This window comes from Elephas maximus, chromosome 19 (genome assembly GCF_024166365.1).
Source record: "Elephas maximus indicus isolate mEleMax1 chromosome 19, mEleMax1 primary haplotype, whole genome shotgun sequence".
Lineage (NCBI taxonomy): Eukaryota > Metazoa > Chordata > Mammalia > Proboscidea > Elephantidae > Elephas > Elephas maximus.
Window position 1 is genome coordinate 1660698 of NC_064837.1, and position 19458 is coordinate 1680155.

Here is a 19458-nt window from a genome sequence, read left to right on the forward strand (position 1 = left end):
CAATGACGATTTCAATCACTCATTTATCTAATTCTTCCCCACATAAACCCAAAACAACCAACATTTTATTATTCGAAATGCAACTGAAGTTCAACCTGTATTTTACTCATTCTTCTAACAGCACATTACAACAACTCCCGATCTATATTACTCACGTAAGTAAAATCTCAATTTCATTTGTTTAGTATTAAATCCTAAAAAGCGTTTCAATCTTAAATTCGAAGTAGGAAAGCTAGAGGGGTTCACAAAATTATCTAATTAAACCCATGTATATTTACAAATGAAAAAACTGAAGTCCAGAGAATCAACCTATCACACTGCTAGTTAAGTAAGTTCCCTCTTACTCCATGGGTATTTGTATGTTTTCCTGCTTTTCTTTGTTTTGGCAAGAACCTCACTTCAAAAGAAATCTATTATACTATCTCATCATAAGCAGATAGTTAAACACAGAACTGCCAAATAATCCAGCAATTCCACCACTAAGTATACACCCAAAAGAACAGAAAACATGTTCCCACAAAAACTTATATATGAATGCTCATTGCAGCATTATCCATAATAGCCCCAAAGCAAAAACAATCCAAATGTCCATCAACTGATGAACGGATATGCAAAATGTGGTATGTTCATACAATGGAATACTGTTTCTGTTGTTGGTGGGTGCCGATGAGGTGATTCTGACTCAGAGTGACCCTATGAGTCAGAAAAGAACCACATCCCATTGGGTTTTCTTGGCTGTAATCTTTATGGAAGCAGATTGCCAGTTCTTTCTCCCAAGGAGCCACTGGATGGGATCAAACTACCAACCTTTCAGTTAGCAGTCGAGTGTTTAACCGTTGCACCACCAGGGCTCCTTAATGGAATATTATTCAGTCATAAAAAGGAATGAAGTCCTGATACATGCTACAACTTGGATGAACCTAAAAAACATTAAGGTAAGTGAAAGAATCCAGAAACGAAAGGCCATATACTGTATGATTCTATTTATATGAACTCTCTAGGTGAGACAAATGCAGAGACAGAAAATAAATCAGTGGTTTACAGGGGGTTGTGGGGTAAAGGGGGTTGTGGGGCAAAGGGGGCTGGAACTACTAGTAGGTACAGGATTTTTTTTTTTTTTTGGAGTTAACAGATACGTTCTGCAATTAGCGATAATAGTTACACAACACGGTAAATATACCAAAAGCCACTGGATTATACATTTCAAAAGGGTGAATTCTATGTTACATGAATTATATCTCAACAAAAACTATTTTAAAAAATCATAAACTGATAAAGTTGAACTGTCCAGGCTGTAAACCAGGGTAGATAAGAGGTCCAGAGCCCTTCTCTATAAGCAATATTAGCCCTTCTCTATAATTTACAGATAGTCTACAAAGAAATCTCAGCTACAAAGATGAAAACGTAACCAAGTAAAACACATTTAAGACAATACTTTTTAAAAAGGAACCAAAACTCTATAAAGAATTTACATCCTGAAAGATTAAGTAAAAGTAGAAAAGAACACAAATACAGTCATGCACTGCATCACACCCATTCTGGCAATGTCCAGCCGCATAAACACCCGTGGTCCCGTAAGTTTATAACAGAGTTCAGAAATCCCGATCAGAGAACAGGACACAGCGGATGTAACCTGATGTAGTGAACTCAACAGGCTCTGCACACAACACGTGTACCTTATGCCTCTTGTACACAAAGTGACTGCACTGCCAGTATCCCATATAGCTTTGCTAAGTACATACTTTGCTAAGTAAGAACATTTCAAGATCTATCCTGAAGTACAACACTGTCAGCGACAGGATAATATCCATATGCCCACAGGAAGACCAGTTAATAAAACTGCTATTCAAATTTACACACCAGCCACTAAGACAAAGATGAAGAAACGGAAGATTTTTACCAGCTTCTGCAGTCTGAAACTGCTTGAACACACAATCAGGGTGGATTGATAATTACTGGTGCTTGAGATGCTAAGATTGGAAACAAAGAAGAAGGATCTATGGTTGGAAGATATGGCCTTGGTGATAGAAACGATGCTGGAGATCCCATGATAGAATTTTGCAAGACCAACGACTTCTTCATTACAAATACCTTTTTTCACCAACATAAACGGCGACTATACACACGGACCTCGCCAGATGGAACACACAGAAATCAAATTGACCACATCTGTGGAAAGAGATGATGGAAAAGCTCAATATCATCAGTCAGAACAAGGCCAGAGGCCAAATGCAAAACAGACCATTAATTGTGCATACGCAAATTCAAGTTGAAACTGAAGAAAATTAGAACAAGTCCACAAGAGCCGAAGTATGACCCTGAGTATATCCCACCTGAATTTACAGACTACCTCAAGAACAGATTTGACACCCTGAGCACTAATGACCGAAGACCAGGCAAGTTGTGGAATGACATCAAGGACATCATACGTGAAGAAACCAAGAGGTCATTAAAAAGACAGGAAAGAAAGAAAAGACCAAAATGGACGTCAGAAGAGACTGTGAAACTTGCTCTTAAACGTTGAGTACCTAAGGCAAAAGGAAAAAACAATGAATTAAAAGAACTGAACAGAAGATTTCAAAGGGCAGCTTGAGAAGACAAAGTATTATAACGACATGTGCAAAGAGCTGGAGATAGAAAACCAAAAGGGAAGAACATACTCGGCATTTCTCAAGTTAAAAGGACTGAAGAAAAAATTCAAGCCTTCAGTTGCAATAGCGATGGACTCTATTGGGAAAATACTGAATGACGCAGGAAGCATCAAAAAAGATGGAAGGAACACACAGAGTCACTATACCAAAAAGAACTGGTCACGTTCAACCATTTCAGGAGGTAGCATATAATCAGGAACAAATGGTACTAAAAAAAGTCCAAGCTGCACTGAAGGCACAGGGGAAAAACAAGGCTCCAGGAACTGATGGAATACAAACTGAGATGTTCCAACAAACGGATGCAATACTGGAAGTGCTCAGTCATCTATGCCAAGAAATATGGCTAACCGACTGGAAGAGATCCATATTTATGCCTATTCCCAACAAAGATGATCCAACGAAAGGGTGAAATTATCAAACAATATCATTAACATCATATGCAAGTAAAATTTTGCTGAGGGTCATTCAAAGGGGGCTGCAACAGCATATCAACAGGCAACTGCCAGAAATTCAGGCCAGATTCAGAAGAGAACATAGAACCAGGGATATCACTGCTGATGTCAGATGGATCCTGGCTGAAAGCAGAGAATACCAGAAAGATGTTTACCCGTGTTTTACCGACTATGCAAAGGCATTCGACTGTGTGGATAATAACAAATAATGGATAACGTTGCAAAGAATGGGAATTCCAGAACACTTAATTGTGCTCATGAGGAACCAGTACATAGAGCAAGAGGCAGTTGTTCAGACAGAACAGGGGATATTGCGTGGTTTAATGTCCGGAAAGGTGTGCATCAGGGTCGTATCCTTTCACCATACCTATTCAATCTGTATGCTGAGCAAATAATCAAAAAAGCTAGACTATATGAAGAAGAATGGGCCATCAGGATTGGACGAAGACTCATTTAACAATCTGTGTTATGCAGATGACAAAACCTTGCTTGCTGAAAGTGAAAAGCACTTGAAGCACTTACTGATGAAGATCAAAGACCACAGCCTTCTGCATGGATGACACCTCAAAATAAAGAAAACAAAAATCCTCACAACTAGACCAAAAGCAACATCATGATAAACGGAGCAAAGACTAATATCATCAAGGATTTCATTTTACTTGGATCCACAATCAACAGCCATGGTAGCAGCAGTCAACAAATCAAATGATGCACTGCATTGGGCAAATCTGCTGCAAAAAACCTCTTTAAAGTGTTGAAAAGCAATGATGTCACCTTGAAGACTAAGGTGCACGTGACCCAAGCCATGGTGTTTTCAATCACCTCATATGGATGCAAAAGCTGGACAATGCAATTGGCAAAATAAATTCTATTATGAAAACATTCTGCATCCCACTTTGAAGTGTGGCATCTGGGGTCTTAAATGCTAACAAGCGGCCATCTAAGATGCATCAATTGGTCTCAACCCACCTGGATCAAAGGAGAATGAAGAACACCAAGGTCACACGATAACTATGAGCCCAAGAGACAGAAAGGGCCACATGAACCAGACACTTACATCATCTTGAGACCAGAAGAACTAGATGGTGCCCGGCCACAACCGATGACTGCCCTGACAGGGAGCACAACAGAGAACCCTTGAGGGAGCAGGAGAACAGTGGGATGCAGACCCCAAATTCTCATAAAAAGACCAGACTTAATGGTCTGACTGAGACTAGAGGAATCCTGGCGGTCATGGTCCCCAAACCTTCTGTTGGCCCAGGACAGAAACCATTCCCGAAGACAACTCATCAGACATGGAAGGGACTGGACAATGGGCTGGAGAGAGATGCTGATGAGGAGTGAGCTACTTGTATCAGGTGGACACTTGAGACTGTGTTGGCATCTCCTGTCTGGAGGGGAGATGAGAGGGTAGAGAGGGTTAGAAACTGGCAAAATTGTCATGAAAGGAGAGACTGGAAGGAGGGAGTGGGCTGACTCATTCGGGGGAGAGTAAATGGAAGTATGCAGTAAGGTGTATGTAAGTTTATATGTGAGAGACTGACTTGATTTGTAAACTTTCACTTAAAGCACAATAAAAATTACTTAAAAAAAAAAAAAAGCTGGACAATCACTAAGAAGAACAAAGAAGAATTGATGCCTTTGAATTGTTGTGTTGGCGAAGAACACTGAATATACCGTGGACTGCCAAAAGAATGAACAAATCTGTCTTGGACGAAGTACAACCAGAATGCTCCTTAGCAGCAAGGATGGCTAGACTACGTCTTATATACTTTGGACATGTCGTCAGGAGGTATCAGTCCCTGAAGAAGGACATCATGCTTGGCAGAGTGCAGGGTCAGCGGAAAAGAGGAAGACCCTCAATGAGATGGATTGACACAGTGGTTGCAATAATGGGCTCAAGCATAACAATGACTGTGGGCATGGTGCAGGACCCGGCAGTGTTTTGTTCTGTTGTACACAGGGTTGCTATGAGTTAGAACCGACTCGACAACACCTAAAAACAACAAGTATGTAATACAGAGTTCACACAACGTCCAAATCACATAATGTCCTGTTTCACAGGACATACTGTAGACGTTAAGTGACACATGGCTGTATTAGTAATACTGAGGTGAAATGAGTTCTTTATGTGGTCTTGTGCCTTGGTTCTGTGTGGGGAAAAAAAAATAGCTTGGGAGATTTTTTTCCCTAAGTCCTGAGGAACTGTCACAGTTGCCCTTGTTACAGTTGCCCTAGTTCTTTGGAGAAGCTTGTTACTTTTACCCAGGGAAGAAGTCAGGCCCTGCCAGCAGAAAATATCAGTTATTATGCAAACAGTTAGAGCCACTTGCAGTCCAGTGAGGGGAATGATCGGTTTAGTCCAGTGAGGGGATTGGTCAATTATGCAAACAGGGGCTTGAAAATCTGTGTAATAGGACTGAGTCACTTGCCTATAGCAAGGAGCCAACCCCACAGACATGGTGAGAAGCAAGGAGAGAAGAGGGGAAAAAAAGCTGTGTACCTTCAAGCAAAAGGCAAGGGAGAGATAGGACAGAGAGAGAGAAACCAGCAGCATACAGGGCCAACAGGGGTGTGCACGGCCAAGAGCAGGGTATGCACGGCCAAGAGTATGCATACATAGCCAAGATATGTGCACAGCCGAGAGGGGCGTGAACAGCTGAGAGGAGGCCTGTTCTGAGGGGACTTGCACAGCCAAGAGTGGGTGCCCTACACTGAAGAAGGCAGGGATGTGCTTTTCACTTTGAGGGAGCCTTCCAGGCCTTGCCTACGTGCTTCTTGACACTGACCCCAAGTTGTAGTCCGTTACTTCCCCAGTAAACAATATAACTGTTTAAGTACAGTTCTTGAGTTCTGTGATACATTGCAGCAAATGACGGAACCCAGCAGAGAGAGAAGAGAGCTGAAGGGAGGGAGATGGTCGATGTCAGAGATGAAGGAGTGGTACAGCAGCTTGGAGAAGCTGAAAATCTGGGACATGTTTAATCTCCACCTGAGAGGAACCAGCTTTGTGCTGATTCTTATTCACGAAATAATACGTTTAAATATCCTCAAAGAGGATCAAATAGAGATCAAAAACTTAAAACCTTGGTCATTGAAATTAAACAACAATAGAAGAGACACAGCTGAAGGGTAAACGAAAGCTAAGATAGAACTGAGAAATTTTCTAAGAACACAGTAAAGCATAAAGATGTAGAAACTATAGAAGAAAAGTTAAAAAGGGAGCTAGAATAAAAAGTTCCAACATCCAAGAGCCACAGGTAAAATGTTACATTCTAAGAAAGAATAGCATTTCTCAGAAGAGAGAAAAAACATAGTCCTCTGATTTAAAAGAGTCTAAAGGAAAAACAGAATAAAATTAATCCACACTGGAGTCAAAATTTTTGAAAACCAAAAAAAAAAAAAAGAGAGAGAGAGGGAGAAACATTGAAGAAAATGTTAAGTTTTAAGAAATAAAAAACGGGTTTCCTACAAAGTAACAAGGATCATAATAAAAGATTTTTCATCAGCAAGACTGAATAAACAGAGAAACAACATATTCCAAGTTTAGAGGAAAAGAACTTTGAAGTTAGAAATTCACTAACCAAATTATAGCTCAAGTTTTAGGACTACAAACTTTTCAGAATTCAAGAACTCAGCACTTTTACTAACCACAAACTCTCTGAAAGAATTTCTAGAGAATGTACCAGCAAAACAAATTAATCCAGGTGTAAGGAGTGAAATAAAAGAAGCAACAGTACATGTCAGGTCCCAGCTACGAGCAGGTAGTACTGTCCAGAACAACCTTCCCAGAGCAAACACCTAGAAAATTAGACAAAATGTAGGAACCGTTTTCAGACACTGGAAAACAGGCAGCACACAAGGCGATCTCCGAGAAAAATGAAACAAATGAGGTGAACCCCTCCACACCCCAGGGTTTCTGCCTCGAGGAAATTTCCAGACTGCAGCTCTGGGAAGGGACTCCAAACACTGCTTCACAACCTTGGTAACTGAAGAAGCGAAGGTACGTGTCTGGGGAGGCAGATTTCTGGGGCTTCCAGAGAGGAGGGAGTTACACACAGAAAGCTTCCTTGAAATCTGAATGTGGGTTCCCTCAAGTCTTTGGCTGAATTCCAGCGTTTAGATGCATAGGGAGAAATGTCACAAGGGTGGACTAAGAACAACTTCTGATGAAAAGCAATTAGAGGGAACCATAAAAGAGAACAATTCTCAGAACACATACAGGGATGGAACTCACTGAGATTTCCTCCAGCCAGAACGAAGACACCTCACTGAACATGCGGGGCGTTCAGCAGATACCCTGGTGATGCAACGGTTAAGCCCTTGGCTGCTAACCGGAAGGCTGGCAGTTTGAACCAACCCAGAAGCTCCACTAGAAAAAAGACACGGCGATCTGGTCCTACAAAAATTACAGCCTGGAAAACCCTATGGGGCAGTTCTACTCTGTCACATGGGGTCGCTATGAGTCAGAATCAACTGGGCAGCACCTAACAACAGCAGATGCTCCAGAAGAACCAAAAACCAAACCAAACCCACTGCCGTTGAGTCAACCCTAACTCATAGCAACCCCAGAAGGAGCAGGGACTAAATCAGACCTACAGATTCCTCTAGACCTGCCCTAACGGGGTTTAAAAACAATCTCGAAGTAATTCAATTGCCTGCCAGAAAGAATACAACTCTCTTCAGAGGAATACTGCAAAAGCTCACCCGAAAAAGTAGAAAATTCACAATGTTCATACTCCATTAAAAAAGTACTAAATATATGAAAAAAAGGGCAATAAAAAAATTACTAAAATAATGGAATGAGCAGAGAAGGACATTAAATTATGCTCCATATGCTCAAGGATGTAAAAGAAAACATGAAAATAACAAGCACACTGAGGATATAAAAAGGAACCAAATGGAACTTTCGGAAATAAAAAATCCAATGTCTGCAATGAAAATTTCATTGGACGAGATTAAGAATAAATTGAAGAAAAGATCACTGAACTTGAGGACATAGCAAAATAAAGTAAATGGATAAAAAACAGGAAAAAAAAAATGAAGTTCAGCGGCCTGTGAGATAATATAAAATATGATTAATTGGAGTCCCAGAAGAAGTGAAGGGGGAGTGAGAACAGAAAAAAGTATCTGAAGAAATAACAGCCAAAAATTGTTCCAATTTCATGAAAACTCTACATCTACAGGAGAAAGCAGCTCAGTGAATGCCAAGGATGATAACACACTTCGACAAAGCACACCAAAGTTACCACCTATTGCCAAAAACCAGTGAAAAAGACAGTTTACATATAAAGGAACAAAGAAAAGAATAACCATAGACTTTTTCTCAGAAACCACACAAGCCAGAATACAATGAAATGAAATCTTTTTAAGGTACTGAATGAAATGGTCAACCTAGAATCTATATCCAGTGAAAATACCCTTCAAAAACAAAGTTGAAATAATTTTTTCAGACAAATAAAAGCTGAGGGGATTCACTGCCAAAAACCTGCACTAAAAGAAATGAAGTTTCTCAGGCAAAAAGAAAATTGTATCAGAAAAAAAGTGGATATATACAAAGAAATGAAGGGTGCCAGAAATGGTATACATATGAGCAAAAGAAGAAAACAGTAAAGAACAGAAATCAGTTTAACAGAAAAAAGAAAAAGGGTTAAAATGAATGAAACCAAAATGGAAAAAAAGAATCAATTAAACTGATAAACCGCTACTAGACTGATAAAAGAGGGGAAAAAAAATCACCTCCGGAATGAAAGAGGGGGCATCACAACAGATCTTACAGACAGTGAAACAATAAGGGAATAATACGACAATAAATGTAATACCTTCAACAATAAAATTACCCAAAATGACTCAAAAAACAAACAAAAAAATAGAAAATTTGAATAGACCTATTCAAATTTGGTGGTTCAATGGTAGAATTCCTGCCTTTCATGTGGGAGATCTGGGTTTAATTCCCAGACAATACACCTCACGTGCAGCTGCCACTCATCTCTCGGCGGAGGCTTGTGTTTTGCTATGATGCTGAACAGGTTTCAGCAGAGCTTCCAGACTCAGACAATCTAGAAAGAAAGACTGACAATCTACTTTCGAAAAATCAGCCAACAAAAACCCTCTGTATCACAAAGATCTGATCCCACTGTGCATGGGGTCACCATGAGTCCAGGCCGACTCAACTGCAGCTAACAACAACAACATCATATCAATTAAGGAAGATGAGTTCATAATTTAAATTCTTCCCACAGACAGCTTAGCTGATAAATTCTATTAAACATTTAAGGAAGAAATAACAACAACTCTACACAAGTTCTTTAAGACAACACAGGAGGAGGAACACTTCAGAAATTAATATTATACTTAATGGTGAAAGACTGGATGCTTTCTCTAAAACCCTTAGAACAAGGTGAGGATGTCTCACTCTGTAATCAGGAGCACACTTCAATGGAATCCTCAGCTGTACCCAGTAGTACTCAACTATATTTTGCTGGTATATTTGTTTTCTTATTCTCTGAGATGACCATTTCATCCCTTCCCTTCCCTTTTTCTTCAAACCTTTTACATTCCTGCCCCGGGCCCACTCTGAGCTCATAATTGCACCTCATATTTTATTTTTCATGGGATAAACCAATTATACAAACTCATCTTCTTACCATCAAATCTCTTACAAAGGTAAAGACCCTCATCTTATCCATCACTCAAGAGAAGCCGAGTTATCTTTCTCCAGTTGCTGTGCTTAATACTCGACCAGAAGCTGGAGCAAAACAGAGGTTATTAACGTAGAAGCCCTAGGTAACTGAGGCCTTTCTATCTGTCAACAGCTGCTGAAATTAACTGCGAGATACGTTCAACTCCTGAAATCTGGCACAGTGCCAAAGGAGACAGGACTAATTAATTCTCAACCTTTGGTTCCCCATCCTTGAGAATGATTCTTGCCATTAAAAAAAAAAAAAAAAAAAAAATTTGGTTTCTGATCAATAAATGTATTAAAAAGAAAAACACATAATACATACACAATTTGCACAGAATTTGTCTCTTACCTGCTGGTGACGAGTGCTGGGAAAGGTGTACTGGACGGAGTGGGGAGGATAACGACTTTGTTCTGTGCTGAATGCTCCTTGGTTGGGAGGATAACCTGAACTTGACATTATCAGTAAAGAAGTCCTCACCAGGCTGTGAGTTCAAATGCAACAAATAATCATTTTTCTAGGAAACCACCTAAACAGGAGGGGAAAAAACAGAATTGATAAGAACTTTTTTTTTTACCAGGTATACTTCCAATAAGCTATTTTTATGCAAATAACCTGTGCCTTCTAGTCTGTTTGCCAGCCACTCCCTCCCCGCTCCCCCCCAACTCTGAGGTATTTTCACAAGTACCTCTATGCCAATATTTTTACACGTTACTGTAAAAAAAATTAGCATAGAGCAACAAGGAAAATACCTGGAGGAATGAGGGAGTGTGTGTTATTTGCATAAAAGTATGGTATACCTATACCACCTTAAGTAAAACCACAATTAGCAGTGAAAGCTTTCTCTCATGTATTTATTTAACTTTCTGTGTCTTGCAAAATGTTAAAAGGTCTTTTACTTTACACTTAAAGTTCTTCAGTATATCACAAATAATATAAGCAGTTATATAAAGTAAAAGCATGTATATAAATTTTAGCACAGGCCCCAGCGCATTGTAGTTGCTCAGTAATTGCTTTCTTTCTACAAATGTCTTAAAAATAAATATTACATGTTGTTAAAAATCCATGGTTCTAGAATTTTGAGTTGTAAAAAAGTCAACTTTAAAAATGGATTTAAGAGTACTTATAAGGTAAGCATTTATATACAGGAAATATCTCTTTATTAAATAATATTTGTTAAATTATAATATTGTCTTTACTAATAATTATTAAATAATTCTGTCCCAAAATGATAGCCTAAGCAGCAAAGGGAACAGGTAAGCTCTCAAGGCAGTTTCCCTTTCTACAGCATCCTCCCGCAGGATTTTGGCTGCCAGACTCAGAACATCAGGTGAATTTTCCCCAGAAAAGTCCCACAGTAATCACAGATGATACTGGGTTGTTTTTATAGATTTGGCATTCTCTCCGTTGACTCATAGAGAGGTTAGAAACTCTCTCTGTATTGTTTACATTTGTAATAAAGACTTCACAATGTTAAGTTATCAAACAGTTACAAGTACAGGTAGTCCCTGACTGAGTTAGACTTAGTGAGACTACTAGCATTTAGAATCATTTATTTTTTTTTTTGGTACATCTTATCATTAGTAATATGTACAACATACAACGTTGCGGTGCGTAATTTGCTGACGTTATCATTCTCACATGTTCACTCACAGATGTTCAACTGTATGATTTACTCTTCAAAACACTGCCATATAGGTTTAGTTTTCTAAACTTAATCAGGGGCTTCAGGTGCTTGAAAACATGGGCCCAAATGCTAACAACTTTGCTAAAGCTGACAGGCAGATTCAGGAAGCAGTGAGATTAATAATAAACATACAGACCAACAGAACAGAACTCAGAGTCCAGAGATAAACCCATACATCTATGGTCAACTGATTTTTGACAAAGGTGCTAAGATTTCAATGGGGAAGGAAGAAGATGCTCTTTAATAACGGTGCTGGGAAAACTGGATTTCTACATGCAGAAGAATGAATCAGAATCCATACCTCACACCACAGACAAAAACCAATTCAAAATGGATTAAAGATCTAAATGTGAAAACTGAAACTATAAATTTCTCTGAAGAAAAAATAGAGGCATGGCTGTCGGCCCAGCTTTTAACAGTGGATTATCTGATACAATAATAAAAGCACAAATAGCAAAAGACAAAACAAATAAATGGGACCTCATAAAAATTAAAAAAACTTTTGTTAATCACAGGATTGTATCAAAAAAACTAAAAACACAACCTACAGGTTAAGAGAAACTTTTCGGAACCATATATCTAATATGGGTCCAGTATCCAATATATATATATAAAACTTCTACACTAAACGACAAAAAGACAACCCAAACAAAAAATGGGCAAAGGACTTGGGTAGACATTTTACCAAGGAGGATATCCAAATGGCCAAAAAACAGGTGAAAAGATGCTCAATGCCTTTAGCCATGAGAGAAACACCAATCAAAACCACAACGAGGTAACACCTCATTCCCACAATAAACCAAAACAACAAAAAAACCAAACCCACTGCCATCAAGTCGATTCCGACTTATAGCAACCCGAAAGGACAAAGTAGAACTGCCCATAGAGTTTCCAAGGAGTACCTGGCGGGTTTGAACTGCTGACCTTTTGGTTAGCAGCCACAGAACTTAAACCACTACGTCACCAGGGTTTCCCCTACAAGGATGGCTAAGATTTTTTAAAAAAAGTAAAATAACAAATGTTAGTGAAGATATGGAGAAACCGGAACCCTTATACGCTGTAGGTGGGAATGCAAAATGATAGAGCTATTGTGAAAAGCAGTGTGGTAGTTTCTCAAAAAAATTAAAACTAGAACTACCATAAAAAATCTAGTGCCGTCGAGTCAATTCCAACTCATAGCGACCCTATAGGACAGAGTTTCCAAGGCGCTACCACATGATACATTAATTCCACTCCTAGGTATATACTTAAAAGCAGCGATGCAAACACACATATGTACACCAATATTTGTTGCAGCACTATTCACAATAGACAAAAGGTAGAAACAACCTGTCTATCAATGGAGGAATGGATAAACAAAATGTAACACATATATACAATGGAATATTACTCAGCCTTAAAGAGAAACGAAGTCCTAATATGAGCTACAACATGGATTAACCTAGAAGACATTACACTGAGTGAAGTAAGTCAATCACAAAAGGGAAAACACTGTATGAGCTCAGGGCTATGAAATGACAAGAATATGCAAATGTATAAGACCAAAGTTTATCACTGATCCCCGGAGGTGGGAGGGAGAAGGGGGAAGGGGAGCCATTGTTTGGGAAGTAGTGAATTTCTGTTTATGGTGAAAGGAAATCTGGCATGAAATAAGGGTAATGGTTACACAGTATGATGAATGGAATTGCTATCACTAAGCTATTCACCTGGAAAAGGTTGAGTTGATAAATGTGTTATATATATTTCTACAAAAAAAAAAGAAAGAAAAAGCAGCTGCTTATACTGCCTATGTACAATCAAACACGTCATAGGATTTGTTTTCTTACTTTAGATGTTTAGGGTTATGATTTTGTGGGCTATTCTAATCAATTGGCCTAGTATTGATTTTAGTGCTTCTGTTCTACCTCCTCATTCGATGTTTAGTACCTGACATCTTAAACACTTGTGACTGGCTATCCAAGGTATGACCACTGGTCTCCGTTTATCTGGAGCAGCAGAGGAAGGAGGGTCAAGAATCAGAGGAGGAACTGGAATATGTGTCTAACTGCTTCCATAGACTACTGCCTCATTTCCTAAGAGACCAGAAGACCTGGATGGTACCCGCCTATGATTATTAACATTTTGACCACAGATTCTATTTTAAAAATTCTGATCAAAAGAGGGGGATATATGGAACAGAATTTCACATTCTCATGGAGTCCAGACCTTCTGGAACCACTGAGGCTGGATGACTCCCCATAACTATTGCCCTGTACTAATTTAGAAACCTTAAACCATAAACCAAAACTATCCCCTGAAGTCTTATTAAAGCCAAACAATAATTTAGCTTAATTAGAAAAGTGTATCTACCTTGAGCATTGTGCTCTTTTAAAGAATTATCTACATGTGATCAAAGGGACAACCAGCAACTCAAAGGGTTAAATGAGAAGTCCAGGAAAGGCACTGAGTTTGTGTTAACAGTGGTGAAATAATTTGGAAAAGGATATTGAGAAATGTGGCACATCTTGAAGAATGTAACCAATGTCACTGAATTGTACATGCAGAAGTTGTTAAACTGGTATATGTTTTGTTCTGTATATTTTCACCAAAAATGAAAATACATAATGAAAGAGTAAGCAATAAAGCAAATGGCAGGGACCACAATGTGGTAAAAATCTGGGAATTTAGGGAGATGCACAAAGACACACGCTCAAGAAAAAGATGCAAAACAAGGGTCTAAAGACAATTTTGAGCAAGATTTCTTAAAACATGAAGCCACACTATTCCTTCTTCTGTACAGTTTCTGGTTCTCAAAATGTGGTCCCTAAAACCTTTTCAGGAAGTCTTCGAGGTCAAAACCATTCTCGTGATAGATGTGGCTAACCTTGCTTTTTGCTTGCGTTTGTTTGGTATCACTACCAAATAATCATAAAAACTGATTCTTTACGTGAATGCTTAGCCACAAACTTTAAATAAGATACTCACAGTGTTGAATAATTTTGAATCTCATGGTTTACCCTGGAACAACTATTTTGATATTTGCACTGATGGTACCAAAATAAAAAAATCCTAACCCGCTCCTGTCACATCGATTCTGACTCATGGAGACGCTTGAGTTTCAGAAAAGAACTGCACTCCACAGGGGGCTTGAACCACCAACATCTGGGTTAGTAGTCCAGCACTTAACCAGTTCCTCCAACAAGCGTACAAAAAGGGAAAGGCGGAGAAAAGCTAGCGCTTGCACAATGCCATGAATATAGACTAGCTGGAGGCTGTTATTCTATCATCAAGCAGTTGAAGAGGGGAAAAAAACAGCCAGTTTCATTTAAGAATGTCCTTAAAAAATCATCCATCTGAGACCAAACAATCAACAATGACTTTAAAACAAAGATGAGAATGTAAGGGGGCAGGGACACTAGATTAACGGAAGTGGAACAACCAGCACAGAAATATTGAGAATGGTCACGCATTGTGAAGAATGTAGCCAATGTCACTGAACAATTTGTATAGAAATTGTTAAATGGGAGCCTAAATTATTGCGTAAGCCTTCACCAAAAACACAATAAAATATTATTAAAAAAAAAAAAAAAGAATATCCTTAGACTCAGGAAAAAATTTAACCAGAATGGTGAAAATCTTGTAGACAAAAAAACAATAAAACATTACTAAAAGAAATCAAAGACCTAAATACATGGAACAACGCTCCAAGTTTGTAGATTGGAAGGCTTAATATACTTAAGATGTCAATACTACCCAAAGCACTCTATAAACTCAATGCAATCCCCATCCAAATTTCAATGGCCTTCTTTGCAGAAATGGAAAAGCCAACTATCACATCTGTATGGAAAGGCAAGGGAATAACTAAAGCAAACAAAAAACCTTAGAAAAAAATATATGGGATCAAACAAGAACCAACCAAAGATCCCTGTACGTTTCTGGGAAGAATTCATTCATTCATTCATTCATTCATTCATTCACCTAGCTTTTAAAACCAGACCGGGAAAACAAGAACTCCTCCCCACCCAAAAACACACTATCTACTGATCGGTGGCCCCTACCAACCAGAGACAGTTCCAAGGTTTTTTGGGAATGGCTGGTTTTTGCCACAACTGGATCCCAAATTCTGGACTTACTGCCAAGCCTTTCCACCAAGCGAGCCTTAGAGGTAGAAGACGTAGACCGCTTAGAATGCACCTGGACAAAGCAACAAGCTTTTGATACCATTATATGATTGGGTTAAGAGACATTTAACTGAACCAAAGGTCTATATCACTGTTTCAACAGTGGTAAAGAGCTGCCCCACCTGTGCAAAAAATAATCCCAAGAACACTGCTGAAGAGCCCCTAGGGGTCCAGCAAACTGGGGCAATATGTGAAAACAACTGGCAGGTAGATTTCACTGAGATGCCTCAAGCTCCTGGGAATTACAAATATCCGCTAGTCTTTATCGCTATCTTCACTAACTGAGTTGAAGATTTTCGTTGCAGGACTCAAAAGGCCACCAAGGTTGTGAAGCACCTCCTGAAAGAGATCATCCCTCGATTTGGTTTCCCCTCTCCACTGGCAGTGACAACAGGCCCCATTTTGTGGCCTTGGTGATGCAATTGGTGGCAACTACCCTGGACATTAACTGGAACTTACACACAGCTTGGAGACTCCAGTAAAGTGGTAAAGTAGAGTGGGCTAACCATGCTCTGAAGAGACACCTAGCAAAGCTGTGCCAAGAGACTAAGCAGGTATGGATGGACAAAGGCACTGCCTATGGCCCTCTTCAGAATTCAGTTCGCCCCTAGAGGCAAACCAAAACTTAGTTCATTTGAGCTATTATATGGGTGCCATTTATTAGAGAGCCCCACTATGACCAATGTAGCTTGCCTTAATAATGACCAACCTCCCTCCCTCCACGAGGTTGGAGATGTTCAAGTTAACTAAATACCGTGCAGTCTCTGGGCAACTCTGTCTTCTCTCCACAGATACGCTCATCTGAGGAGCCCACACGAGCCAAAGGTGGCCCTCCATTCGTTCTAGCCTGGTAACTTCTCAAGGCACGGAAAGCCAACAAGCCCCTTGAGAAGTGGACTGGGCTCTCTGAAGTCCTCTTGGCTACCCCAACGGCTGTCAAACTCAACAGACTCAAAATTTGGATCCACCATACTCTAGGAAAGAAAACAACCCCGCCGGATGCTGAGGGCAAACTCGTGACAACCGTGTGAACTGGACTTGTGAGCCAGTCGAGGACATCAAGTACTTGTTTTCCCGACACGCTCCTGCATGAGTGAGATCCCCCAAAGAATCTTAACACTGCTAATAACTTCAGAGTTAGTGTTCTGTCTCCTACACCTATATACTCTACTTGAAGAGGTTAGATTGCTACAGGCCTTGGTGTGAGCAGAATCAACTACGAACAGGCTGACGTGATTATTCCTAGGAGATCCCCTGTGTGTAAACGCTGGATGGGATTTCAACATTCTTAACAGGTTGCACTAGGCAGTTGTAAACCATACTGCATGGGCTAACAATTGCTGGATTTGCTCACATTCCCCTTTGCATATAGGGCAAGGGTTACCCATAACCCCTATACCTCTCCATCAACTTACTGGCTAAAAGAAAGAGGACGGGCAATTAATAAAAAACAAAATCCTAGGCCGAGTCGAATACACTGTGAGGTCTGCCTACCCATAATACCTCAAAAGTAGATCAGTGGCAACAATAAAAGGCCATCTGTTCGAGCCTATGTCTAATCTTGCCCCCTCCCCGAGAACATGCCAAACAATTTCAAGCCAGGCCATGGTTCAGAATGGTCACTGGTCCTGTAGGACAAATGTCCAAACAGAAAAGGAGGGAATAAGACAGAGGTCCCCAGGCTGTGGAAAATTCCACCGCCTCAAACAACTTGCTTGGCACACCCCATAATTTTACATTAAAATCCTGGTTCCTTTGGGTAGCATTCCCTGTAGCTTTACATTAAAATCTTGGTTGCCCTCTCCTTAACTGCCATCCAAAACTAGAGGAAACTGGCGGAAGCCAGTTTAGGCATCATGCTGACATTCAGGATAACCTTTTAGCTCATTAAATACCTCATACATAGTAATTTCCCCACCACTGGGTGAAGTTTAACTGTCATTTTCTCAACGTGATGACGTTATATGCAAACCCTACTGCACCTGCATAGTCTGATTAAGAAGGTTGCTGATGTAACTTGTATGAACGTACTTAAAATTAGCCTTCCCCCTCACCTTGGCTGAGCACTCTTGGTAGCAGCAGCCCAACTGTTCCTTTCCTTGGGTAATGAAGTAAAGACGTTTTTCTACTCTCGCACCTCAGTCTTTTGTTTATTGGCTGAGGCTACTCGCGCCAAGCAGAACATGGGGTTCCCACCAGGCAACATGGTGACCCTATGTATAACACAACAAAACGTTGCTTAGTCCTGTGCCATCTTCATGATCACTGGTATGTCTGAATCCACTGTTGTGGACTTTGACTCATTAATTTTGGAAATGTGATCACTAAAGACCAATCACCAGAAAAAGACTTCATGTTTGGTAAAGCAGAAGGTCAGTGAAAACAAGGGGAACCCTCAGTGAGTTAGACTGACACCATACATGTGCATGCATGTATGTATGAGTGTGTCAACACACACACAGTCCTTGGGTGGCACAAATGATTAAGCACTTGGCTACTATCCAAGGGACGGTGGTTAAATCCACCCAGAGATGCCTCAGAAGCAAAGCCTGGTAATCTACTTCCAAAAGGTCACAGCCACCCAAATCCCTATGGAGCACAGTTCTGCTCGGAAACACACATGATCTCCGTGAGGTGCAATCAACTCAACAGCAACTAGTTGGTGTGTATGTACATATGTATGTATGTATGTATGTACATGAATATGTACATACCAAAAAAAGCCTGCTGCTGTTGAGTTGATTGCGACTTATAGAGATCCTATGGGACAGAGTAGAACTCCCCCCATAGAGTTTCTAAGGAGCACCTGGTGGATTCGAACTGCCGACCTTTTGGTTAGCAGTCAAGCTCTTAACCGCTGCACCACCCAGGCTCCCATACGTATATACATACATACACCCATATACGGAAACCCTGGTGGCACAGTGGTTAATCCACCAGGCGCTCCTTGGAAACCCGACGGGGCAGTTCTCCTCTGCCCTATAGGGTCACTATGAGTCAGAATTGACTCAGTGGCAATGGGTCTGGTCTGGTATAGACACATATATACACACACATATACAAATACATATACACATATATGTGTGTATTCTGAATATTAACCTTTTTCTTCCTTTATGTTACAAATATTTTCTTCCAGAATTCACAACTTGTTTCATCTTTTTAAAGACCTTCTCCATCCCCAAACTGCAAAAATATTCTTTTACATTCTCCTCCTACACTTCTTAAAGTTTTACTTTTTTATGTTTAGCTCCTTAATCATCGGAATTTTTTTTCCTAAAAAATGGTAAGGTAGGTGTCTACCTGTATCTTCTTTTCCAATCAGTATAGTTAATTATTCCAACAATAATTACTGAATATTTCTGCGTTTTCACACTGACATGCCATCCTTATTACAAACCCAGCAATTTCAATTGTAGGTATATTATACCTTACAGAAACTCAAATACATTTAAAAGGATATTTACTATGGCATTGTAATAGGAAAAAACTGAGAACAAATTAATAGAACGAATAAATTGTGGTACATTCACGTGACTTAAAATACTACACAGCAATTACAATGAATAAACTAGATAAATCTCAAAACAACGCTGAATGAAAACTTTACAAAATAATACTTGTTGTTGTCGGTGTTGTTGTTGCCAGGTGCCCTCACGTCAGTTCCGACTCATCGCGACCCTACGCACAACAGAACGAAACACTGCCCGGTCCTGCGCCATCCTTACGGTCGTTGTTATGCTTGAGCTCATTGTTGCAGCCACCATGTCAATCCACCTCGTTGAGGGTCTTCCTCTTTTCCGCTGACCCTGTACTCTGCCAAGC

The 19458-nt window shown here is 39.9% G+C and overlaps 1 protein-coding gene across 9 annotated transcripts in view; it reads right to left on the bottom strand.

The window, feature by feature from the left end:
- NCOR1 (nuclear receptor corepressor 1) overlaps window positions 1-19458 on the bottom strand; it is a 240883-nt gene that overhangs the window by 194461 nt on the left and 26964 nt on the right. For all 9 annotated transcript variants that reach the window (XM_049859791.1, XM_049859790.1, XM_049859789.1 and 6 more), the window contains exon 2: window positions 10138-10315. In XM_049859791.1, the coding sequence (XP_049715748.1) occupies window positions 10138-10245 (108 nt within the window). In that variant the 5' untranslated portion in view covers window positions 10246-10315. The remainder of the gene's footprint in view (window positions 1-10137; window positions 10316-19458) is intronic.